At 36.8% G+C, this 27642-nt stretch overlaps 1 protein-coding gene across 1 annotated transcript; it reads left to right on the top strand.

Moving 5' to 3' along the window:
- The first annotated feature begins 135 nt into the window (after positions 1-135).
- Positions 136-27642, top strand: kcnk2a (potassium channel, subfamily K, member 2a). The gene is made up of 7 exons (XM_067366924.1): positions 136-181; positions 1880-2190; positions 7478-7595; positions 18276-18436; positions 20938-21124; positions 21266-21405; positions 27316-27642. The coding sequence occupies exons 1-7, from the start codon at positions 136-138 to the stop codon at positions 27640-27642; spliced, it is 1290 nt and encodes a 429-aa protein (XP_067223025.1).

Genomic DNA, 27642 nt, shown 5'->3' with positions numbered 1-27642 from the left:
AAAACTGGACAGGGGCATGATAGTCCAGAAGAGAAAACGGAGGGATGCGAGTGCGTTTGGTGCCATGATTAACATCCAGTTTTTGCTTGCGTGCTCCTGAGAACAAGTCAAGAGGTCCAGCACTCAAGACAGCTGATGAAGAGCAGCAGGAAGAAGAAGAAGAGATCTGACAAAGTAGTAAGTGCGCGATGTCTTTTTTGCACAATTGAATTGTTTATCATGTGTTGCATAGTTAATTTGGCATGATACTTAACCCATTCAGACCCGAATTATGTTTAAGGGACATCAAAATATGATTATAAATGATCTCAGTCAAAAGAATCAGTTCGTTTTAATTTCTTCATTGCGGTTTGGATTTTGTTCTGAACACAGCCTGAATATACATACAGATTTGTTCAAGATAAAGTTAATGCAAAATAACTGTAGATTCAGTTTAAATAAATAAATAATAATACAATTATAAATATTTATAGAGTAATAGCTGGAATTCAGCATTGCTGAAAGCAGATAAAGGTAAAATAAAACATGCAAGACCACTGCAATACACTTGTTACAATGGTGACGGCTATTGGATTGCCTTCTGCAGGATTTGAACCTGTAACCTTTCGGTGACCAGCTCAGATTATATATCACAGCGCCACACCACCTACAGCTTTGACATGTTTCCAGATTTGTAGGAGGATTATAACTGAAATCACATTTTGCAGTACAGTTTGCCTCTTCTGCTTACAATACAACATCAAAAAAATAATAAACTCTTTAATGTCATCTAATGACTTCTCTTACTAATATCACCATTTGCTTCAAACAGGCAACATGTAATTCATATTGGCAAGTTTTAAGTTTGGTAGTTAGAATATTTAGCAATTTGGGTGGCATCAAAATGAAAAACCATTTAAAAACACCAAAGAAAAGTGATTTGACTGGATCTGCATGGGTTAAGGTTTCTAATGAAAAAGTGGACACATGCGTTGCTGGAACCCTCTGGGGCTATCAGATCATTAATAAGGGTTGAGGTCTGAATTATGCACAGAGGGAAAATCTGCAGCTCTAAATTAGTGCTGAAACTTGTGTCGCCTTGCATAACGTAGTTCCACACGCTGCATACTGGATACTAGTGAGGAGAACATAACGTTCACTATCACTGGTTTGCTAGAGACGGTTTTCACACTTGGCTGGAACACTGCAGAAGTCAGCTGAGAAAGAACCAATTTAATATCCTCACAGATGATGGGCCAGTTTCTACACTGATTTTCGATTAGTGAAGTATGTTTTACTGGCAAATACTGATTTTAGGCTTTCTACGTTTAATTTAGTGTGTCACTTATTTGAAATTTACTGTGAAATTGACTAAGAATTTCTGTGTGAAAATTGTTTCTACATATTTTTCCCATTTTTACGACAGAGTTTTCTTTTATTCAAATCCTCTCAGATAGCCTAAAAGTAATGCTTGCATTAAGAAATAATCAGTCAAATGATTTATGCCTGTTATATCATAGACACAAATGTTCCCACAGAACAAAATTTAAAATGCTTTTGATTCAGAATAATAACAAGACATATTCTGAACCATAAAATCTATGTCCATAATCTAAATTGAATTCATCACTGTTTTAAAACCCTGCAGGTGTCTGTGCCTTTCATAGCTGCTATTATTTATTAATGGCTCCATGTAAAAAAAAAAGTGTTTTCGATCATGTACAAAGACACATGGAAAATAAATATAGATATCTACAGTATACATAAAACTGGATTACAAAATTATCAGCAGTTATTTCTTTTAAATTACTGCTGCCTTTTATAACCCATCTCTCTCTCTCTTTCTCTCTCTCTCCTCATTTGCTCTCTCTTACCTTCTCTCTCCCTTTGTTCCCTCCAGTGGCTGCACCTGATCTTTTAGATCCCAAATCAGCCACACACAACACCAAACCACGGCTGTCGTTCTCCTCAAAGCCTATTGTGTATAACTCGGGTGATGATTGTGATACTATAACCACAGTAATGAAGTGGAAAACAGTATTGGCGATCTTCCTGCTGGTGGTTTTGTACCTGATCATCGGAGCCACGGTGTTCAAAGCTCTGGAACAGCCCCAGGAGAGCTCGCAGAAGTACCTCATCGTTCAGGAGAAAATTAACTTTCTCTCTAGTCATACCTGTGTCAACACCTCTGAGCTGGAGGACTTGGTCAAGGTACAGAATCATTTACATGTGTGCTTGATTTATTTGTATGGTTAAAAATAGCCTTTTTGATATTGATTCAAAGTATATAGTGGTTTTGTCTGCGGGACATTGGGTGAATAGACTAATCTTTGCCAAAATCAATAGAGACAGCTCTGAAGTTGGCAGAAACAGTCTGCAGTCTGATTAATTGGAGACAGAAAACGCTGATAAGACATGTTGGTTTGTTTCTGAAGTATGATGCAAGCTTGTTTCTTAGGAATAAGAGGGATGGAAAAGATTGTTTGCCTGAGATTCTTATGCAATTCCTATGGTTAATAACTATATCTGCTCTCCTAAAAGTGGGGTTGCTGCCAGTAATTTCTTCTCGGTTTTAGTGAGTTCAATTAACATGAGTTCACCTGTGGGGAAATCTGCTCTTGACATTACATCACTGATAATTAGCTGTGCCGTCTGAGGTGTTTACCTTTGTGCAAAATGTAGATTGAATAGAAAGTGACATTTTGTAAGTGCAAAGATTAGTGTTTGCTGCAAAATTTACTAAATGATTATAGCAGCAATTTAAAGGTCGTGGTTGCTTGTGTGTGTGTGAGTCACTAGCTGGGGTTTTTTCATCCACATATTTTTATGTAAATCTTGGGATATTGCATTAAAAATGCTGGACAAAACAGCAAAAAGTAAATTAAATTTATTATTGTAAATTTGTGAACACATCGGATGGGAGTTCTGCTTTGTTCACAATTATTTTAATCATTTGAGGAATAGTTCTTTATTTGATTTGCATACTTGGTAACACTTTACAATAAGGTTCATTAGTTAACATTAGTTAACATGAGCTAATAATGAACTGCACAACATTTATTAATCTTTGTTAATGCGCCAAAAAAAACTAAATAACGACTTTATTCAACAATATCTAGTGATGGGCGATTTCAAAACACTGCTTCATGAAGCTTCGAAGCTTTACGGTCTTTTGTCGAATCAGTGGTTCGGAGCGTGTATCAAACTGCCAAAGTCATGTGATTTTAGTAAACAAGGCTTCATTACATCATAAGTGTTTTGAAATTTCAATGGTTCACGTGACTTACTGACCTAATGCATTATGGGAAGCATGCTTGCCAGATGGGATCGGTTAAAATATTAAATGACTGAAGACCCAAGTTTGGTTTGAGGACGAAAAATGTACCAATCACAATGTTCTCTCACCATTCCTGATTTCTAACACACACTCACAGCATTCTTGCGGTTTATCAGAGCAGAAACGACAGCTGCTGCTCTCCGTATGTTTTTCCGTCATCTCCAGTCATGTTCATTTGTAAATTGCATGAGCTTATTTCGTCCATTAGATCAAAATATCTGAAAAACCCATACACCCATAGACCCTTCCCTTGAAGAAATCAGGACAGAAGTGGTTGAAAGTGGACAAAAGAGACTGATTAAAACACCAAGTGTAAACAGGAATGTGTCACCCTTATCTACTTGTGATCCGATTGACCAAAATACATTTTAATACCAGGTGGAAACAGGTCCTTAGTGTGGTTAGGTTGTTGTGCATTGTGATGCATTTAAGTAACTTCCTACTTATAAATATTCCTGTAGTTCTCTGACAGCCTATAAATGTACATTTTCTAACCCCAGGAGACAACTCCTGCCCCTTCCCCTTACACGTTACGATAAATTACACCATCACACTGCATTCACCTACTTCCACCATCTCTTTGGTGTTCCGACACTCATACATACACACACCTCTGAACAAATGTCTATTCCTGCCAAGTTGTTTTTCTGCCAACAGCACAAACCCAGTAGTGATTGTAGCGGCACTTGGAAGGTGTTCACAAACAGGAAAACGTCCCAATGGAAAGAATGGCCTCTCTTTGCCTCTCACTTTTGGCTGAGCTCTCCTGCAGCCAGCTGGGAGGAGGAAGAGGAGGCATTGACAAGCAGCTGGGATACGCTGAGGGCTTGTCCTGCTATATTTAGGCCAGGAGAACCTGCACAATGTGCAGATGTTTTGACAGTGTTTACATTGCTCACTCATTGCTTAGAGAAAACGTGCCCAATTTTTTCGCTTCAGTTCTCTGGACTTTGAGAAGAAGCTCAAGGCTGGAATATGGACGAGGCCAATACCTGATACAAGCCACTGCAGAATTAAAATAGAGATAAATACTTAAAGTGCTTGAATGTTTTGCTGTGACTATTGGCCCGATGTGACATAAATGAAGAAATAGAACGTGTTTTTGCTGTTAAAACACAAGACGCAGGTCAGTGGATTGAAGAAAGCGCAATTTCTAGAGACACTTTTTTTAAAAGTTGATTTTATTTTAATTTGACTGATGCATTTTTAGAACGCCATGGAGATGCAAACACAATGGTTAAAGATGTCAGTGGTTAAAGGGGTAGTTCACCTAAAAATTAAAATGATCCTATGATTTACTCACCCTCAAGCCATCCTAGGTGTATATGACTATCTTCTTTCAGACGAACACAATCAGAGATATATTTAAATATATCCTGAGTCCTCCGAGGTTTATAATGGTTGTGAATGGAGGGGCGTGTTTTGAAGCCAATATAATGCATAATTAACGAGTTCGTTTGCCCATATAATCTTTAGGGTATTAGGTTAGCTAATTTGGCTTGCTGTCCACTGAGGAGGGGCTCGATGAAGCATCTTCAACTCGAGCTCTGATACACCCCCCAGTGAATAAATAGGATGTGATTACATAGGGCAAGGTACCTGAAATGAAGGTGGAGTTTGGGGAGGTGGAGGGATGCTGAAACAGCTGAGACTGAAGAGAGGTAAGCAGCTGCTTATATACTCTGGCTGTTGATTGGAAGATTAGATGGGCTCGCTCCTCCCTAAATTACGTGTAGGAACTTCACTAAAAAATGAATCCATATGACTCCAGTGGGTTAATAGGCCTTCTGAAGTGAAGCAATTGCAAATGCGCAAGTCGATTTGTGGCGGAAGAGTATCCTTTGACCTGACGCACAATGTAATGACGAACGCGGAGGCGCAGAGGATAGAGCAAAACAAATCACCAGTCATGGTTAAGTCGAAACAATAATTTTTAAAGAGAAATGTCGGAGGATTTTGATATAAAAGCAGAGGAGCTTGAGTTTGTTGCACAGCTCTATTTGTTTGAACCGCGAGAGGCGTCTAAGCTTACAATACTCCTAAATCCTACGTCATACATCGCCTCAGGGGTTACTCATTTGGCGCAAGTCGACTTGCGCATTCAGTCATCCGCCGGAAGTTAATTATTTGAATTTTTAATTATGGATATTTTTCTTACAAAAACGCATTGCTTGGCTTCAGAAGGCCTTTATTAACCCCCTGGAGTCGTATGGATTACTTGTTTTATGGATGGATGCATTATTTTTGGCTTCAAAACACTGCCCTCATTCACAACCATTATAAACCTTGGCGGACTAAGGATATTTTTTAAAATATATCTCCAATTGTGTTCGTCTGAAAGAAGATAGTCATATACACCTAGGATGGCGTGAGTAAATCATGAAATATTTAATTTTTGGATGAACTATCCCTTTAAAGATGTCAGCATATGTTTACATATGTAAAACAATGGAACAGCAGAACAGTGGAAAAACATGTTCTGTGTGAACAGCCCCTTATTTGTACACTTTATTGCAACTTTGTTGTATATTAATGGTACATTGATAGCATCTTCCAACTGCAACTTTCTTTATAAGTTTTGCAACACAATTTTGTGTAATTTGGATAGTACATCCTGTAATTGCAAACTCAAATTGTAATTTTTGAAATGCAATTTTTTTTGTTTTGTTATTTTGACATGATTTGTAACTTAATTTCTAATTCCTACAATGCATTTTTTTTATACATTAAATCGCATAATTGCAACTTAAGTTTTCATCTTTGCAATGCAGTGTTCCATTATTTGGAAATTACATCTCATAACTGCCACTTTATTTTAAATTGTTACAAATACAATTGTAACATTTCATAATTGCAAATTTTTTTATTTTTGCAAATGCAGTTTTTTATTTTTTGAACATTAAGAAGATTTGAACATCTTATAATCTCAGCTTTTTTAAAATACAAAATTTGCAATGCAGTTGGACATTACATCTTGCAATTGCAAATTTTTTTCAGTTTTTCAATGCCATTTTCTGTTTTTCTGATGTTATACACTGTATCTCGCTATTGTGATAACGGATGGCCATAATATGTTCTTGCTTTATGTACATGTAGTGTACAACCCAATCTTGTGTGTTATAGTTGACAGAGAAACACTGAGTGAGCTATGAGTTAAGGACCACAGACAGCTCCACCTTTTGCCCTCCACTTACTAAGTATGCATACTTATGAAATGAGAACAAAACAACTTCTGCAAAGCTTTGACCTTTAACTCACTCTTTGAGTAATTTGCCCTTTTAAAGTGAATTTTTAATTTTAACTAAATTTTAACTTACCTAGTGTAAAAAGGATAAGGAAATCTCTTTAAATAACTACACATTCCCTAAGTTTGAAATCAATCCAAGCTAGTAGTAAGTGACGTTAGGTCTACAAGGAACACACTGATCAGAGAAGCAGGAATATTAATCTCAACTATGCCAAGATCCCTTCTTTAGAAGTAAGAGGCACAGTCTGAAACAGTACAAGAAGTAAGTCATCCCTGCTGCACAAACACAGGGCCACACATTTGATAAGGCAGCCATACTATAACGGATTTGAGAGTGAATGCAATTACAGGTCAAATTCTGTCTTAACTCCCAGCCGACACAGTAATGTGTGACGTAAAATCCAGAGATGCTGTGGAACACTGATAAAGAACAGATCTGTGTCTTTGTTTGAGGCACTGAATGTAGGCAGCTGGAGCCAGCCAGCCATCCTGCTCATTCAGAGACAGTCTGGTTCTGATTTAAACGTGTTATATCTCTACGCACAATAGGAGATGGGGTTATACTGGAAATAGCATGGTTGAATATGATTCAGCCTGCGTAAATTGGAAATATAGCTGTCAGTTTCTAAATAAACATGTATTCATGTAATACTTTTCCTACTGTCATCATTTTTTCACCTTCATGTCATTCTGACCCTTTAATATTTACTTTCTTTTGTGGAAGGTGTTTCAGAAAGAAAGACATGAGAGTCAGTATGACATGAGAAGGGAGTAAATGATGACTTTTCTTTTTTGGGTTAAGTTTCTTTATCAAGTGTTTGCTCTGTGCTCTTTGCTCTCATTTTTGGTTTGCGCTTGAAGTGATTCATTGCATTTTTGGAGATTATTCCTGAAATCTGTTCTCTCATTTGCAGCAAGTGGTGTCTGCTATCCGGGCCGGGGTCAATCCCTCGGGTCACCCCTCCAATGACAGCAGCATGTGGGACCTCAGCAGCTCCTTCTTCTTTGCAGGGACTGTCATCACCACTATAGGTAACAGCTGTACTCAGTATGAATCCTCTAATTGATTTTTTAATTTGTCAGTGAGTTTTTGAACTTCATTATCACTTCATTTAGGTGACAAAAGCAACTTGGGTAAAGGTGCTTGGTAAAACAAGTTTAACTCCGGTTACTTGAAAGTCAAATAAATAGACAAGTAGGGCTTCACAGTTAATGAAAACAAATCCCGATTATGGCTGCCCCAATTAATTAATCGTGAAATATTTAAATTACAACATTTTATTTAGGTACAGTGGGTACGGAAAGTATTCAGACCCCCTTAAATATTTCACTCTTTGTTATATTGCAGCCATTTGCTAAAATCATCTAAGTTCATTTTTTTCCCCTCATTAATACACACAGCACCCCATATTGACAGAAAAACACAGAATTGTTGACATTTTTGCAGATTTATTTAAAAAGAAATACTGAAATATCACATGGTCCTAAGTATTCAGACCCTTTGCTCAGTATTTAGTAGAAGCACCCTTTTGATCTAATACAGCCATGAGTCTTTTTGGGAAAGATGCAAAAAGTTTTTCACACCTGGATTTGGGGATCCTCTGCCATTCCTCCTTGCAGATCCTCTCCAGTTCTGTCAGGTTGGATGGTAAACGTTGGTGGACAGCCATTTTTAGGTCTCTCCAGAGATGCTCAATTGGGTTTAAGTCAGGGCTCTGGCTGGGCCATTCAAGAACAGTCACGGAGTTGTTGTGAAGCCACTGCTTCGTTATTTTAGCTGTGTGCTTAGGGTCATTGTCTTGTTGGAAGGTAAACCTTCGGCCCAGTCTGAGGTCCTGAGCACTCTGGAGAAGGTTTTCTTCCAGGATATCCCTGTACTTGGCTGCATTCATCTTTCCCTCGATTGCAACCAGTCGTCCTGTCCCTGCAGCTGAAAAACACCCCCACAGCATGATGCTGCCACCACCATGCTTCACTGTTGGGACTGTATTTGACAGTGCCTGGTTTTCTCCACACATACCGCTTAGAATTAAGGCCAAAAAGTTCTATCTTGGTCTCATCAGACCAGCAAATCTTATTTCTCACCATCTTGGAGTCCTTCAGGTGTTTTTTAGCAAACTCCATGCAGGCTTTCATGTGTCTTGCACTGAGGAGAGGCTTCTGTCGGGCCACTCTGCCATAAAGCCCCGACTTGTGGAGGGCTGCAGTGATGGTTGACTTTCTACAACTTTCTCCCATCTCCCGACCGCATCTCTGGAGCTCAGCCACAGTGATCTTTGGGTTCTTCTTTACCTCTCTCACCAAGGCTCTTCTACCCCGATAGCTCAGTTTGGCCGGACAGCCAACTCTAGGAAGGGTTCTGGTCGTCCCACACGTCTTCCATTTAAGTATTATGGAGGCCACTTTGCTCTTAGGAGTGCAGCAGAAATTTTTTTGTAACCTTGGCCAGATCTGTGCCTTGCCACAATTCTGTCTCTGAGCTCTTCAGGCAGTTCCTTTGACCTCATGATTCTCATTTGCTCTGACATGCACTGTGAGCTGTAAGGTCTTATATAGACAGGTGTGTGGCTTTCCTAATCAAGTCCAATCAGTATAATCAAACACAGCTGGACTCAAATGAAGGTGTAGAACCATCTCAAGGATGATCAGAAGAAATGGACAGCACCTGAGTTAAATATATGAGTGTCACAGCAAAGGGTCTGAATACTTAGGACCATGCGATATTTCAGTTTTTCTTTTTAAATAAATCAGCAAAAATGTCAACAATTCTGTGTTTTTCTGTCAATATGGGGTGCTGTGTGTACATTAATGAGGGAAAAAAATGAACTTAAATGATTTTAGCAAATGGCTGCAAAAAGTTTGGGGTTGGTATGTTTTTTTAAATAAAAAAAAAAAATACAGTAAAAAGATTAATATTGTAAAATTACAGTCTTCAGTGTCTTAGTATTCATTCTAATATACTGATTTGGTGCTCAAGTCATCTTTGCGAAGTATTGGCAGTTCACTTTCATAGTTCACACTTTCCAAGTGTTACTATTACTACTATCTTGTCTCTTGTGCATAACCCTTTCACTGTTCTCTGGATTACTTTTTTTGGTTTGCTTCCTGTTTGGATTTCTTGATTTCTGCCTGGACATTGATTTCGATTAACTGTTTAATATTTGGCTTGTTTGCTGTGAAGTTGCTGGTTTGTTTTAATAAACTCCAGCAAATGGATTCTAAAATGCCTCCAGTAGTGGATCTGTTCAGCCTGGAACACACCAAGCCGACAGCAATGATGTAGTGGCTACAAAAGCAGAATGTGGGGTTGGCTCACATTGGCAGCGTCTGTGTCTAAAGTTGCCCTGATACTCCAAACCAACGCTCGACACCCGACGGCCAAGTAGCACGTCCGTTCTGTGCCTGCGTAAGAAGAAATGCCTTTCAGTACCAGCAGGTGGCAGTAGCTGAACAGCTAATCAGTATAATCAGATGGCCCAACTGAACGTCAAGCACCAATGAAAAAAAGCAGACGAGGACCAACTTCAGCTGATGGTGCGGAACACAATGAGAAAACTTAGTCGGTCGATGAACAAAAACTGCCCGACTGCCGACCATCGGCTTGGTGTGTTCCGGGCTTTAAAAAATACTTTGCGGGACATGAATCCAACAGGAGTTTCACAGCTACAAGCAGCTTTTGTTTATCAGAGCGAGATGCTAAAGGGCTACCAGGAACATCTAATAGCACTACGGGCTACTAATGAACATCTCACAGCTCTACCATCGACCAGAACCTAACCTGTAATGCTTTACCTGATAAGTTTGATAGGTCTGCAGATAAATGTATTGTTTTTTTTTCTTTTTTACATCAGTGCTTAGTTTTTCACATCAACCATGTGAAGTGCTAGAGTGGGCATCTGCTGTCTGGGACAATGATTTACAGATCTGTAGTTCATTCACATATTTCTCACAACAAATACGAGTTGTGTTTTAATATCCAGCTGGCGGGATGGATGTTTCAGTCCAATTATTACACCTACACCACGGCAAATCCACCACAGCTGAATACAGTGTTAAATTTAGCAGCACCGAGCGGACGGAACAACGTGGCTTTGAAATCAGTTTTCCTTAAGGGATTAAATCCAATTCTACATCCTGAACAAGTGTGTAAAGATGAAACCTTAAGACTTTCATGGTACAATAACCTTGCAATCAAGCTTGACAATTTAATTAGAAACAATCCAGTTTGCTAGTGTACCACTGCACAGCACCACTGAGCTATCCAGTCATGTTTCCTATGAATCTCCCAAACTTATGTGTAACCTCTCCTGTTTGAACTGCTCACTCTAAGCGGGACTCGAACCCTGGTCCACCGGCATGGGAGTCGGGTGCTCTAACAAGGAGGCTAAAGACCGCAGTCTCTAGCGTCAGTTGTTAGAGCGCCTCTTGAGATCAGGGGAGTGAGGTTTACATGCACAGCTCCTACCAGCCTACATCTGTTACACTCACCCCCCTAAACCTCACTCCCATCTGGGTCACGACACCACTGTAACCCCTCCTGTTCGAACTGCCCGCTCTAAGTGGGAATCAAAACCGAGCCCATCTGCATGGGAGTTGGGCACTCTAACAAGAAGGCTAAAGACCACAGTCACTAGCGTCAGTCACTAGAGCGCCTCTTGAGAATAGCGGAGTGAGTTTTACATGCACAGCTCTTACCGGCCTACGTCCATTACACTCACCCCCCTAAACCTCACTCCCATCCAGGTCACGGCATCAATGTAACCGGTTGTACTCGACCTGCTCCGAGCGGGACGCGTATCGTGGTCACCGGCGTGAGAGTTGTATTACCTAATACTCACTAATTCACTAGTACTCAGGCATCAGCACATGTGTGTAGAGTACTTGCCAATGCTGAAGTCCTCACAAGACACACTTGTGAGCTCATTAAGCTCGTTTAGCATCAGTCTTTCAGTAAGTAGTGCTTCTTCACTAATGAGGGTGGCACGACATTTTTTGTTCCCTGTGTCGCTAGAGCGCCTCTTGAGATCACGGGAGTGAGGTTTACATGCACAGCTCTTTCCGGCCTACATTTGTTTGCTCAGGACTTGCTGGTTTGTTTAAACTCCAGTAAATGGATTCTAAAACATCTCTAGTAGTAGATCTGTTACAGATGTATTTTTTTCAGGATTTTTTTTTTTTATGACTAACAGTTAAAAAACCCAGCATTTATTTGAAATGTATGCATTTTTGTATTAATGTGAAAGTCTTTACATTATTCTATAGTCTTTATCATTTAACTTAACAAGACAAACCAAAACAAAGATGGTAATTCAAGCATGGAAGGCAAAAACGTAACTGCTAAGTACATAAGCATAAACAATACAGGACCATATACCAAAGGAACTGAGGGCATTATATGTACACAAGATAATGAGTAACTAAAAAAAGACACAGGTGATCATAATCAGTAACCATGGAAACAAACTAGATACAAAAACAAAGAAAGCAGGAACAGGAACATACACACTAAAAGTCCATGAAAATGAAACGGAAACTAAATCTGAACGTAACATCATCAACAAAATGAACATTTTGATGTAAATTGTATTAATTAAAATATTTAAATTGCAATTAAAATATCAAGGCAAATAATCAACTTATGGTTTTTGTCATAGTGTAGCCCCTAACCACAAGGTTTTTATATATGGTCTGAACACTCAACATTTTATGGATTAATTTGTCATCAAATAATCAGTATCTACATTTTTCATTTTAACTTCATCACTAAGGATGTGTAGGAAATTACATTAATGTTATTTAATAGGCTTGATTAATGAACCTTAACTAATCCTTTCAACAGCTTTGACCGTTCTTGAATACATGTGTCCGACACCTTTGAAACCTGCTGGAACGGGGCCAAGTAGTGGATTAAAGAGCAAGCTCCCCTTCATCAATCTCCCCAGCTTCCCTACTTAGGTTGTGAAGTATAAAGTGCAATTAATGAACCAAGCGGGTCTGATAGCATGACCTTTTATACAAAGTTGAAAGAGGCTAAGTTCTTGGGGCTGCACATCAGATCTCCATGTTTTTTGTTCATGTTCAAAAGTTTTGGGGCACTAAGATTTTTGTTTAATGAAATGCAAGGATGCATTAAATTGAACAAAATTGACACTGAAGACTGTAGTAATGGCTGCTGATAATTAAGCTTTGCCATCACAGGAATAATTGATAGTCAATAAGATAATTCACAGGCTTCATTTTTTTGTTTGTCTATAGGCAACCAAATAATTCTTCATTTTTGTCATTTGAATGAAAACCTGTCAACACTCCCTGTCCACCTCACACCGCAGTAAAGATGCACACACACACTTTGGAGTGTCTTTATGCATTCAACTGTTGGTGAGGGCATCGCATTCACTAATACTCAAGCATCAGTACATGTGTGTAGAGTACTTGCCAGTGCTGAAGTCCTCACAAGACACACTTATGTGCTCATTAAGCTCGTTTTGCGTCAGTCTTCCAGTAAGTAGTGCTTCTTCGCTAATGAGGGTGGCATGACATTTTTTGTTCCCTGTGTCAAACTGACTTGTGTTGTGCTCCAAGACAGAACATGACATTCATTTCTCATCAGATTCGACTGAGACATGGCAGTTTATTGCTGAGAACAGAAATGATCCTGCTTTTTTAACACATAATTTCAGTCATTTAGGTTTTATGACTTGTGAATGTGTTCATGGTGCTTTTCAATTCTGGGACTACAGCTACTTTATTTTTTTTTAGTTAACTTTTTGTACATTTGTGAAAAGGTTTGTACTTTTATATATTTTTATTGTCATTGTCTCTATGATATCACTATGATATTATTCAGATAGAAACATGAGGAGGGCCATTAAATAGGGCTATTAAAATACAGATGAAAACATAAGGAGGGCCATTAAATAGGGCTATTAAAATAGGTATCCAGTTAAAAAACTGTACGGTTCATAAATCATGATCAGTGTTTTTATTTTTAAAGTTATTGTTTACAAATTAGGGAAACTGAGGAATAACTGGAGGATCTGCTAAAGTCTGCTAATTGACCACCTACTCTATAGCTGTCCTTTTACATAAGAAATATTTTTACTGAAAAAGAGAAGACATATTTTCTTACTCTTTCTCTATAATCCTGCCATTCCTTTCAGGACTTAACAAAGATTTGTTTTATCTACTGGCTTATTCTGGCCAGTATATCAGATTGGTACTTGATCTTTCAATATTTTCACTGTTCCCACCACAAAATACATGATACATTTTATTTTTAGCAACAGAATAAGAAAAACAAAAATTACATTTTGCAACACATAAAAACCTACTGTTCTAGCTGGTAGACCAAAAGACCAAAGAGAAATTGGTACTTTAATTCAGCAAGGATGCATTCAATTGAACAAAAATGACATTAAAATTACTTTACAGAGAGACCGATCAAATGAGATGCATTAATTAAGCAAACAGAATAAGAGCATATTCCATTTTTCTATGAAGGTTCTGTTTTCATCATCGATTTATCTTTTATTGAGCAAGACAGATGAGCTGACATACCACTGCATCAATTTATGTGGCTCACGTCTTTTTACATCTGAAGATTTGTGTCCATTGAAGTCATTTGCATAAAATAAATGGATATGACACAATTAAATATGTGCATCGGAACAGTGCTGGTTTCTTTTTGGGAAACTTGTTTTATCAGACATTAAAATCAATTGGGGGCTGCAAAAACTGATTTAGCCCATTGGTCGCCAGTTTAGGTTCTTATCTAGGTCTCTGACAAATTAATTATTCATTATTACATGTTGTTTGTTTCTATTTAAGGTCAGGAAATTAGATATTATCTGAACAATGAAGAGTCTGGCAACAGTATTGCTTGTATCAGGAGAAAACAGAACTGCTGAAGCCATTAACACGTGTTATAAATTTTTATATACTTAAATCCTTATAGTTAATCTGCTGGAACAAGTATGATTTTTTTTTTTTTTTTTTTTTTTATCCAACCATGAACATATGTTCATAATTCTTCCAAAAAAAAAGTCTATGTGTAAAGACGTTACAGTTATTTGTCTCCATTGCGCCATGTGTAATTAATGTTGTCTCACAGGAAACCATTTTTATGGCTCTTTCAAGGTTTTTTGATTTAATTAAATTTCAAAGAGGACAGAGTGCATGAGAAGTGATTGAGCGCAGTTAATGAGTTTCAAGGAAAATGAAAACGTAATTGGATGGAGGCTCTTGCGGAAATGCCCCCCATTGATGTTCTTCACTCAGGGTGGGCCTGTCCAGTGGCTTAGCTTTTTACTCTTGTAATTGCCTAAATTCCTGTTGTGGTAGTATTGCACACACCTTAACCACTGGTATTCTCAAACTTTCTTGAAAAAAAATAATAGAATTAAATATTGTATTGTTTATGTTCTTGCTTTTGTATGTCTTGCATAATGTTATGCATCTCAGCAGAGCTTGAAATGGAAAAATAAAAGTGCCGGTAATTCAGATGTTCGGTTCAAAACAGGGAGGGCACGGCAGGTTTCCGTACGTGCAACATATCGGAAGTGCCGGTACGCAAGGAAAACTGGCGGCCCACACGTATTAGCCCACTTCAATCACTGCATCTCAGACAAAAAAGGAAATTTCCTAAATGTTCCTTTCATACGCCTAAAGTGAAAAGTTGTAACCAAGTGCATAGATTTGGTTTGAATCAGGGTTTAAAAAGTGAAAAACAAATCAATCGGTTCCCTTTAATGGGACCTTCGACGCTGCGTCATTGCATTGACACTATGGGAATATTTTCAGTGTGATCAGTGTCTGAATCACTTGTACACACGCGCCAATGACATTGGCCATGTACAAAGTCAGGTGACACTATGCAATACGTGAATTGTCTATAAAATGGTACCTGCATCAGCTTCTTTGTCTTCAGAAGCCGCTTGTCTGTATCGTTTGTCAAAGTGTTTGTGTTTTAGAGCAGGAGTTTGACTTAAAGGTGCTGTATGTAATTTTTTTTACTTGTACTAAAGCACAAAAATACCATTAACATGTAAATCACTCACGCTTAACGCTTCATTCGCGTTTGGTGTGAACGCATCATAACAGTACAAGACACTGAGGAGATGTATGTCTATCCCTCAAAGCCTCGCTTTCATTCCTGTTAAAAATCAAAGGTGACTCTGACGCGATAGACATCCTGCGGCGAGATTCGCTCGAATGAGGTGGCGCGAATTGAGCGTTTCGGGTGTTTGACGCGCAGTTGAAAAATCTGAACTTTGACGAATATTCGCGCCGCGTTAACCAATCAGGAGCTTGCTCTAGTAGTGACTTGATTATGACGTAGCGAGCGGAGGCAGAAATCCGAAACAACAATGGAGGACAAAATCATTGTCGCCGTATGTGGATACCCGGAGCTGTAGGATATATCTTCGTACTTTTATAGAAACAGGAATAAAAAGGATCTTGTTTGGAAGAAAGTGAGTGAGAAGGTCAGACAATCTGGTAAGCTGTAAAAAACGCTCTTTACTCAATTTGAGCTATATATATATATATATATATATATATATATATATATATATATATATATATATATATATATATATATATATACAGCTATGGAAAAAATTAAGAGACTACTTAACATTGATTTCTGAACTTGGAGTGGTCTCTTAATTTTTTCCATAGCTGTATATATATATATATATATATATATATATATATATATATACTTATTGAGACTACAAGCTAGCTAAAGCCGGCAAATTGAGCTTATTCGCCATATTTTACAACTACTTTCCCGCTGACGAGTTGATGTGTTTATTCAGAGCAAGTGTGCAGAAAGATATAGAAGAGTCTGAGGGACTGTTTTTCCTGTCTGTTGTGAAGTGAATTTCACATGTGAATCAACTATGTGCGAATAGCATGATTTATTCATGCAAGTCGCATCTGGTTTGAACGCCCCATTATTTAATGTGTTTTAGGATTGTTCTGTTGACGAAACACTGCAAAAATATCTTTCCAAGGAATTTCAGTGGACAAAAAAACTCTAGGAGATCTAGTAGGTTTATACACTTTTTTTTTAAAGCAGATGCCATTGAAAACATGGTTAGTTTATCCCTCACAGCCTTGCTTTCATACCTATCATGGCTCTGACCTGAATAAGGTCTACACTTGTCCAGTTTTGTCCAGAATGATGACTCAGAATGACTCAGATGATCCTTAGACCAAGCCTTACAGAAATGACTGAACGGATTTTTGATATTCACTACTGTTCCCAAAAAAATGCCTTTCTGTAGTCAACTGTCCCTGCGTCTGTTGTCCTAGGCTAAATAGCTAATTGGTTAGCATGCTAAATTTTGACCATTCTTTCTAATGTGGTCATTAGCTACATTAGTGGCTAAGTTAGCTTAGCATGATAGCCATTTAACAAGCTAACTGACACGTTTGTGTATTAATTCTTACCTTAAAACCTCTCTTCGATAACATGGCAAACGTGTCTTTTTATAAAAGCCAAAATTGAGGTTGCAATGAGGCACTTACAATGGAAGTAAATTTAGCATTCTTTTTTTTTTTGAAGGATTTAAAAGCGTAAATACGAAGGCTGTAATTTTATAAAAGCACTTGCGTTGATTCTTTTGTTAAAACTAGTGTATTTTTAGAGCTCTAAAGTTGTTCTTGTCATTTTTGCGGTTATTTTAGGGTTTGCAGTATTGCGTTGTCATTTCAACATAGTTGTAAAATTGCCAAAAAACAAAACAAAACAAAGGCTGTTGAATTCAAATGTCTAGTGATCCACTTATTCCTTGTGCTTTCATACATTTTTAAAAGAAATGTATTTACACAGCTCAAATTAATCCCACTTATGTCCCATTCATCGCATTTAAATGTATGTAATGATTTGTATCTGTTTTGCACTAAATGTAAGTGTTGAAAAAGTCTTAACTGGAAGACTCTCCATGTAGTCTGGATAAATCAGCCCTTATGTTTCCCTGACAGATAAATAAGGCTTTCCACTCTAAATTCTCATAAAGCTGTCTCCACACTAAATCAAATGAAGAGTGCACTAGGGGAGAATGATTTAAACATTTATTTTTTCCTTTTTGGCATACAATTTGCTTAATTATCAGTTTGACTCAAGAGAATATGACAAAATATACTGTCAAAATGTCTTACAAGCTTTAGAAAACAACAAAATAATGTTTCAGGAAGCACAGTAATACCCCAGCTATTAAAAATGTGTTCTAAGAGCATGTTGTTAACATTCTCATTAAGTTATGAAAGTGTTATTTCTGAATGTTATCTGAAAGTTCAAAAGAGACATTTATTATGCTTCAAAAATGCTTTTTTCTTGATTCTTGGTGAACGTTAAGGTAGTGTATTGTCTATTTTATCATTTTTTAAGTAATATGGGAACGTTACTTTTGAATGTTGTCTGAATCGTCTGAAAAAGTAGCAAGTAGTAATGTTTAAAAAGACTAACATCCAACTAAAATGTTTCAGGAAAACATTCCATGAATGGATGATGTATAAATAACTTTTTAGTGCTAATGTTTTGATGTCAGAGATCAGATATCATTGAAGGAATGTTCTGTTAATGTTACTGGAAGAAAGAACCTTAGCCAAAGTTCTGAGAACGTTCCCTGTTAGCTGAGACCTGTATGTTTTGGCTGATAATACCTACATAATGTCTTCCTGACAGAATGACTTCTCTTTCTGCAGGGTTTGGGAATGTCTCTCCACACACAGAAGGAGGCAGGATCTTTTGCATTATCTACGCCCTGCTGGGGATCCCACTCTTTGGGTTCCTCTTGGCTGGAGTGGGCGATCAACTGGGAACAATATTTGGCAAAGGAATTGCCAAAGTGGAAAAGATGTTTGTGGTGAGTGTTTAATTCAGTTGAGCTAAAATCATGTAGCAAAATTGCTCATAGGATTTATAGCATTAATGCACTTTATAATCTATAATTATAATCCTTTTACTTGTGCAGCAGTTTCTAGAGGATGTCACAGAAATTTTTGGAAAAATGAATGCAAAACGTTTTCAAGGATTTTTTACAGTGTAAAAAATAGCTATTCAAGTTAAAACAAAAGATTAGATCAATTCTGTGAAATATTTATAAAAACTTAATGTGAAATTACCACCATGGCAAGTGAAAAGATAACATCTAAACAGTATTATATGCACGGGTTGCACGGGTATATTTGTAGCAATAGCCAACAATACATTGTATGGGTCAAAGTTGTCAATTTTTCTTTTATGCCAAAAATCATTAGGATATTAAGTAAAGATCATGTCCCATGAAGATATTTTGAAAATTTCCTACCGTAAATATATCAAAAAATTATTTTTGTGAGTGGATATGCATTGCTAAGGACTTCATTTGGACAACTTCAAAACTTTAAAACTGGTGGTGGATGAGGAGAGACCCCTGATATGATTGTAAAGCGCTTTGGGTTGTCCAGTAGTACATATGAAAGCGCTCTATAAATGCCTCATTCATTCAACTTTAAAGGTGATTTTCTCAATATTTTTTATCTTTTATCAAATATTGTCCTATCCTAACAAACTAATACATGAATGGAGAGCTTATTTATTCAGCTTTCAGATGATGTAAAAATCTCAATTTCGTTCATTCGTTTAGAAAAAAAGTCTATGCACCTCATATCCCTTCAATCAGAAATGTACTATTGTCTTCGCTCAATAAATCCCCTGCAGCTCTAAACTAATGATCGTTTGATTGACTTTGATGATTCATGGTAATATATCTTAAGTGCCTGTGGTGGCCATCTTGTTTACACTCGTTGCACATACACACTGTCACTTTATGCTGAGCTGTTGTGTTTTTGCGCAGGAACAATTTGGAATGTTGACTTGAACAATAAATGCACAATACAGTATTTTTTGTCAGAAAAGTCAATGCAGCATAGTGAATTATTTATTGCTGGTGCACTCACTCTTTTGTGTACCACATAGTAAACACAATTTCTTTAAGGCCGAAAGGAAAAATACATCTTTTTCTAACGGAAAGTGTTTATTTCTCATGAATTTGCTTGTTCAGTGCAGCTAATTCTGTGCTGTGTTGACATATTTGGACAAATATCTGTGTAGTGCAGCATGAGTCATCAGTTTCCTTCATCCATTCTTTATGATCTGCATTTTGGTCCTGTTCCTATTTTTGCACATTTTAAAAGTGTATATCTGCTAAAAATATCAACATTTTGTAGTTCCCTACTCAAAGGCCATAAAGCTTTCATTTTGAGGGGGTCTTTAAACTAGTGATAGGCCAATATTTCAGCCAGGGTAATTGTTCGTCCTACAGAATATTTGACATGAGATTATCGACACTGGACAATAACTGTACATGCTTGGCTAATTAATATACATTAATAAAGTCTATTAGTAAATCCTGATATATGTATTAATAACTTCTTAATTTTGAGAAAATAATGTGTAAAACAAATGTTAAATTAATTTAAACAAGTTTGTGTGAATCTCATATGATTCAGCTGCACTATGTTGTATCGAAAAAAAAAGGACATCACTATGATGTTGTACAGCTGAACAATTATAAAAATGTGTATTCTCAATAATTTATTTTAAACTTGGATTAAAGTCCACCTTTCTAAGCCTTGAAAGCGCAATTTTAAAATTGCCCAATATTTCCAGATTTTCCATGACGGTGGGATATATCACATGACAGATAACAGTGTGAAATGTCATTGAAAATTATTATTTTAATAAATTTTTCACTCAATTTTAAATCTATTTGTTTGTGATTTCTATTTATTATTATAATTTTCTTTTTTTCTTTTTTGTATTTACACTGCCGTTCAAAAATGAATACTTGGATGCATTCAATTGTTGAAAAGTAATGAAGACATTTACAGTATAATGTTAAAAAAGATTTATATTTCAAATAAATGCAGTTCTTTTGATTTTTTTTATTCATCAATTTAAAAAAAAAAAATGATTCACAAAAATATTAAGCAACTGTTTATTGACAGTCAGCATATCAGAATTTCTGAAGGATCATGTGACACTGAAGACTGGAGTAATGATGCTGAAAATTCATGAATTCTTGAATTCCATTCAAGGTATTCTAAATTGTAATACTTCTTCACAATATTACTGTCTTTAATAAATGCAGCCTTGGTGAGCATAAGAGACATTCAAAAACATTATAAAATCTTACCGATCTCAAACTTTGGCATGGCAGTGTCCTTCTCTATGTCTTACGTGTGCCAGTGTATACTAAATGCCTGACATTGCATAAGAATGAATGTTTTCACATGGTGTCTGGTCATGTATTGTGGACATCTGAGCTTAATTGTCTTTCCACCAGGCTTTCTGACCTCCCTTCGCATCTGTTTTTCCTCTCAGAAATGGAATGTGAGCCAAACTAAAATCCGTGTGACATCCACAGTCCTGTTCATCCTGTTTGGGTGCCTGCTGTTTGTGGCCCTCCCCGCCCTCATCTTCCAACACATTGAAGGCTGGAGCGCTCTGGAGGCCATCTACTTTGTTGTCATCACTTTAACCACTATTGGATTTGGAGACTTTGTGGCAGGTGAATGAAGTCACTACTCCTTCAGTCTCAATTTCAAGCACTTGTGTTAGTTTCTGAAAGTAAACAAATACCCAGAAAAACACTCAAACTGAAGTATTCATGAGTTCTGTGGGTGGATGTGGGTGCATTTATCTTATTCAGGAGGCTCTGAGATTGAGTATCTGGACTATTATAAGCCTATCGTGTGGTTTTGGATCCTGGTGGGTCTTGCCTACTTCGCTGCAGTTCTCAGTATGATTGGAGACTGGCTCCGGGTCATCTCCAAGAAGACCAAAGAGGAGGTATGTGTATACTGATATGCTTTTACCAGGGTGAGAAAGACACTTCTGTTCCACGATTAAGCAAAAATCAGAATTTCAGAAATGGCTCCTTCTTAGTTCCAGTGTGAATTTGCAATAGGCCATGAACCACAGGATGTTGAATTGGAATGTGTATTTAAAAAAAAGAGAAATTGACAGTATTGCACTTCAACACAGTCACAGAGAAGAAGAGTTTTATTTGTCTAGCGTAACATAATGGGCAAGAACAGATGGTGAATTTAAGATCTCCACCATTTAAGCCTGTTAAGTGTGGACATATTGTAGAAATATCAATATTTTTGATAGTGATGGTGTATTGGGAGGATCAGTCACATAAAATTATTGTTTGTGTGTGTATATATGTGTATATATATATATATATATATATATATATATATATATATATATATATATATATATATATATACACACACACAAACACACACACACACACACACACACACTTTAGGGGGCTTAATTTCATATATTATATATAAATTTGTTACGTCTTTTAAAAAGTCATCTGAAATAATAATCTAAGTGCAATGTAGTGTTGTCAAAAATACTGATTTTTCAATACATATCAATACTGAAACATCTGAAATGCTTCCAATACTCATTTTCCTCAGAACAGATACACATTACCAGCTGCACTTTCTCTCTCTGTCATCTCTCTGACAGTGAGTTGACACACAAACCCGCCTCCCCTCACTCACTTACTTAATTTGCTCTGGATGAATATTGTTGGTGTTACAGGGCTTGAATTTTGGCGTGGGATTGCGCGTATTGCGCATAAATATACTCATTCATGCAGATTTTGTGCTCTCATCCAAAGTGTGGCACATAAAGCCACCTCTCAGTACTAAATTGAGTTCATTTTCTGTTCCTTATTGCGCTTAAAAAGTCAAATACACACAAAATAATGTCAAAATGCCGGTCTTGGCAAGTATTCACGTAAACACAGTCAGTTATGTTTTAAGTGATTGTAAACAGTTGAGAAAGAAAACGCATGTGTAACAGTATAATGGATCTGTGCGTCAGGTCTTAAAGTGACAGCAGCCTAATATACCTGCTGCCAAATTATGAGATAATATTAAAAATATCTATTTGGCAGTTTTTTTCCATGGAATCGATGTCAAAATTGTGGCCAGTGAAAATGCTGAGCGACTAGTAACTTTGGTGGCTGGTGCAGCAAAAACATTAATGTCAAGCCCTGCACACACACATATTATGTAAACGCAATCTTTTATGTTAGATGCGATAAATCGCAATTTGACAGCACTAACCTTTTTCTGAAAATACACGCGTTGAGTGCACGAAAACATGTTTACTAATGAACTACTGTTCAAATGTTTGAGGGGCCAGTAAGGTTTTTCTTTTTAAAGTTCATTCAAAATGTCAAGTATTCAAAATTGACATTTGTAATGTTACAAGTTATTTCTATTTCAAATAAATGCTGTTCTTTTGAACCTTCTATTCAACAAAGAATCCTGAAAATCCTGAAAAATCATTGATGATAATAATAATAATTATTTCTTGAGCACAAAATCAGCACATTTTAATAAAAAAAATGCAGCCTTGGTAAGCATAAGAAACTTCTTTCAGTTATACATTCTAGGTTTGGAACTTAGATTCCAATTCAGGAAAGAAATGTGGAATTTAAGGGCATTTAAGGGCACAACCCTTTTCTGTACTTATGAATGTTTGTCCACTAGTAGTTTTCCATCACAACTATACCCCACAAAATACTGTAGAGCTGATTTAATGTCTCCACAATATGACTTTATTGCTTATTTTGCATTTCTATAAAGATTAGGAACAGCTTATGTGTTTTATGAGGCCTGTATGAAATGTTCCAGGTCATGTCGAGGAGTTCATTATGTGTTATTGTGGCTTTGTTTGCTATGTAGTCCACAGCATAAAGTTCCAGTGTGTCAGGAGCCAATCACAGATCAGCGCTGTGTTTAGCTTTCATTTACTGTAGTGTATGAAATGAATGAGCTGCAGCCTGGAGAATTATGTGCTTGGATTAGCTGGAACAGAAGGTTTGCTCTGACCCAAACACATAATAAGACATCTTATCTGGACCTCGTGTGCTTTTCTGATGCCATCAAGTGCAATTTTATGACATTATACTCTATAGTATCACATAATTAGTTTTATGTTTAGGAGTTTGGATTTGTCATTTGCAAGAACATGTAAGGAACGTCATCTACGAAAGGCCTCAGTCATATGCCTCAGTGTTATTCAGCCCTATGTGAAGCAGCAGAATACTGTAAATGTGAACCTGAAAATGTCTCACATTGAAGTCCATTATCACATCTTACTGGAAATAGTGGAGAAGGGAAATGCAGTGCAGGATTAATGTGAATGAAAGGTCTGAATGACCCAGTTCTGTTTCCTGATGCTCATCTATAATACATCACCTTTCAGGGTTTTTTAAATGCTGGAAAGGTGCTATATAGCGCACACACACACACACACACACACACAATTTGTTTTCTTCTAAATCAAGAGTAAACTTCTCAAATTAGAACTTTTCAAGAGTCCTGTAAGGAAACAAGTTACTATCTAATGACCTCATTAGAGGGGAAAGCAAAGGTTCCTTGTTTACTTATATCAGATTTTCTCATTAGTTTTTTTTTTTTTTTTTTACTACAATTTCATTTTGAGAGGTTTTGTTTCACAGTCTTTCTAGGCTTCTATTTATTCCTGAATAAACTACAGTGGTAGTATATATATTTAAGGGGCTTTCTGGTAATAATGCATCAGGAGAATCTTAAGCAAAAGGCTGAGAACTTACAGTATAGACTTACAGTATATTTTTGTGTAACTGTAATATGTTTTAGAGGTTTGCTAGGTAGGTAGGCACTTTATTGATCCTAAATTTGTGCATCATCAGCAGCTAGATGGTTACACTGCAGGATGCTTTAAATTGATCCAAAAATACTGTAAAGACATATGTAATGTAACAAATGTCTATTTTTATTCTTTAAAAATGCTGTATTTATTCAGACCCTTTGTTCAAATGCTGAATTTGCAGATGCTAATATGCTTTCAAGCAGTTTCCCATAGTGCAGCACTTCCAAAATGTGTTTGTTTTGCAATTTTTAAAAACAATAATTGACTTGAAAATGTACAGCGACCTACAAATGTATTTAATTCTTCAGTGACTGAAAAAAAAACACTGGACTGCTGTTTCCTCACTTTAGCAGAATCATTTTCAACTATGATAATAATAATAATAATAACAATAAGGGTTAAGTACCAAATCAGCACATGATTTCTTATAGATTATATAAAAGGTTTTGCTCATAGATTCACTGTAGACTGGAATAATGGCTGCTGAAAGTGGGACTTCATCCATTACAGTTTTCTTGTATTTTGAAATATTATTGCTGCAATAATGGTTAATGTTTTCTGTTTTAAATATATTTTAAAATTAAGATTTATCTTTTATGGCAAAGCTGTATTTTCAGCATCATTACTCCAGTCGTCAGTGTCACATGATCTTTCAGAAATCATTCTAATATGCTTATTTGGTGCTCAAGAAACATTGTTATTAGTAGTAGTAACAAGGGTTGCAAAATTCCTGCAATTTTCAAAGTTGGAAAATTTCCATGAAAATTTAATGAGAATACTGTATATGGGAATTAATGGGAATAAACTGGAAATTTGCAAAATTGCAGGTTAGCTTATAACAGGGAACTAAAATGTAGTTGGGAAAAAACATAAAATAACCAGATTCAATGCAAATTCAGTTGAATTTCTACCCTGCGTATTCCTCAATCACATGCACAGAACACTTATGTTTTTTTTTTGTTTTTTCAACATTCATGGTTTTTTATTGTGCAGTGAAAGAATAAATATCAAAAATGTCATTTTTAAAATATTTTTGTAAGCATGTCTGCTTATGACCAAACAAAATGTTTATATTTATGTTTGTATATGATACAGTTTGTATAAATTATCCCAAATTTCTAATTAATTCCTGTAAAGTTTCCAACTTTCCAAGATTCCAAATATTTCCAAAATTCCCTAGCTTAATTTCCCATAGAAATTTTCTGGAAAGTTTTCGCCCTTTTTAACTCTAGTAGTAACATTGTATTGTTATAAATTTTGAAAAGAATTGTGCTGCACAGTATTTTTGTGGAAAACTTGATACCTTTTTTGGTCAGACTTTAGATTAGGGTCCAGTTCTCACTATTAACTAACTATTAACTATGGCTTTTGCCTCAATAAACTCCTAAATACTGCTTATTAATAGTCAGTTAGTTAGTTAAGTTTAGGTATTGGGTAGGAATATGGGATGTAGAATAAGGTCATGCAAAATAAGGCATTAATACATGCTAACAAACAGCCAATATCCTAGTAATATGCATGATAAAAAGAAACTAGTTAATAGTGCGAATTAGACCCTAAACTAAAGTGTTACCATTTTTTAAATTTTTTTTCAGGATTTTTTTTGATGAATAGAACGTTTATTTGAAATAGAATTTTGTCTTTACGGTCTTTTTTGCTTAATCCAATGCGTCCCTGCTGTATAAAAGTATTACAGTGTATACTGTATATTACAATAAATACACTAATATTGGAATAGTAATCATAAACTAGTAAAAATTATAATGATAGTAAAAATTGTATGATAGTTTGCACAACATGCCAATCTGTTGTACATGCACTTTGTGAACATTAGTAAAAGCCAGAGACAGTTACTAGGGAATTGGTCAGATATAAATTTCAAAAATAATTTTAAAGATTTCACATCAGAATTCAGATTTACTGACAATTTACTCACCCTCATGTCTTCCAAGATGTTTATGTCTTTCTTTCTTCAGTCGAAAAGAAATTAAGGTTTTTGAGGAAAACATTCCAGGATTTTACTCTCTGACTTCACTGGCGTTCAACATGTTGAAGGTCAAAATGACAGTTTCAGTGCAGCTTCAAAGAGCTCTACATGATCCCAGGCGAGGAAAAAGGATCTTATCTAGTGAAACGATCTGTCATTTTATAAAACAAATAAAAATGTATATGCTTTTTAACCACAAATGATCCTCTTGCACTGCTCTGTGATGTGCCACACATTACGTAATCACATTGGAAAGGTCATAGGTGGAAGTACCGCGGTAGGGGTACTCCAACTTCAACTTCAAAATCATCCGACATTGTTGTTTTACTTTTTTTGTAAAGAGTGTTTGACTGTCTTTGCACATTCGCTTAAACGCTGGATTGGTACTTTTCCAACATGTTTACGTAATGCGTGGCACATTGCACAGCAGTGCAAGACAAGCATTTGTGGTTAAAAGGTACATCAATTTTTATTTTTTTAGAAAATGACAGACTGTTTCGCTAGATAAGACACTTATTCCTCGTCTGGGATCATGTAGAGCCCTTTGAAGCTGCACTGAAACTGACATTTGGACCTTCAACCCATTGGTCTCCATTGAAGTCCACTACATAAAGAAAACTAGAATGTTTTCCTCAAAAACCTTAATTTCTTTTCGACTGAAGAAAGAAAGACAAACATCTTGGATGACATGGGGGTGAGTACATTATCAGGAAATGTTAATTCTGAAGTGAACTAATCCTTTAAGTTGCACAGGATAACCCCAATAACAGTTATGGTTTGGGATGAGGGAGTCCTAAAAATCCATAGCGCATCTGCACACGGTGGATGAATTGTCCGGCCTTATAGCAGCAGGCCCAAAATACTTTCTATACACTCCCAGCTGCACTGAGGCTGAATCAGCCCACATGCCTCTCATTCCCTCGAGCTCAGATATTTCCACAGAAAACAGGTTTTTGAAGTTGTGATTTACACCTCTTAAATGCTTCTAAACACATATGACACTTGACTGCGTTTAGTCCCTCTGACAATTCCTTCTGTTCCAGGTGGGAGAGTTCCGTGCTCACGCTGCAGAATGGACGGCTAATGTGTCAGCGGAATTCAAAGAGACACGGCGCCGCCTGAGCGTGGAAATTTACGACAAGTTTCAGCGGGCAGCTTACATCAAGCGCAAGCTGTCATCAGAGCTGGGCCAAAATCCAGGTCAGGACATGATTCCATGCAAGAGGACCCTGTCCGTGAACTTCACAGATGAACTAGAGAAAGAAGGTCTCCCGACCCTGACCAAAAATGGCAGCCTGTACCTCAACGGTCTTACCCCGGACTGCCACGATCACGGCGAGATCTCCATCATTGAACATCTAAAATGCTAA

This window comes from Chanodichthys erythropterus, chromosome 18 (assembly GCF_024489055.1).
Source record: "Chanodichthys erythropterus isolate Z2021 chromosome 18, ASM2448905v1, whole genome shotgun sequence".
In the NCBI taxonomy this organism is placed as follows: domain Eukaryota; kingdom Metazoa; phylum Chordata; class Actinopteri; order Cypriniformes; family Xenocyprididae; genus Chanodichthys; species Chanodichthys erythropterus.
This window is presented reverse-complemented; position numbering and strand designations above follow the sequence as displayed.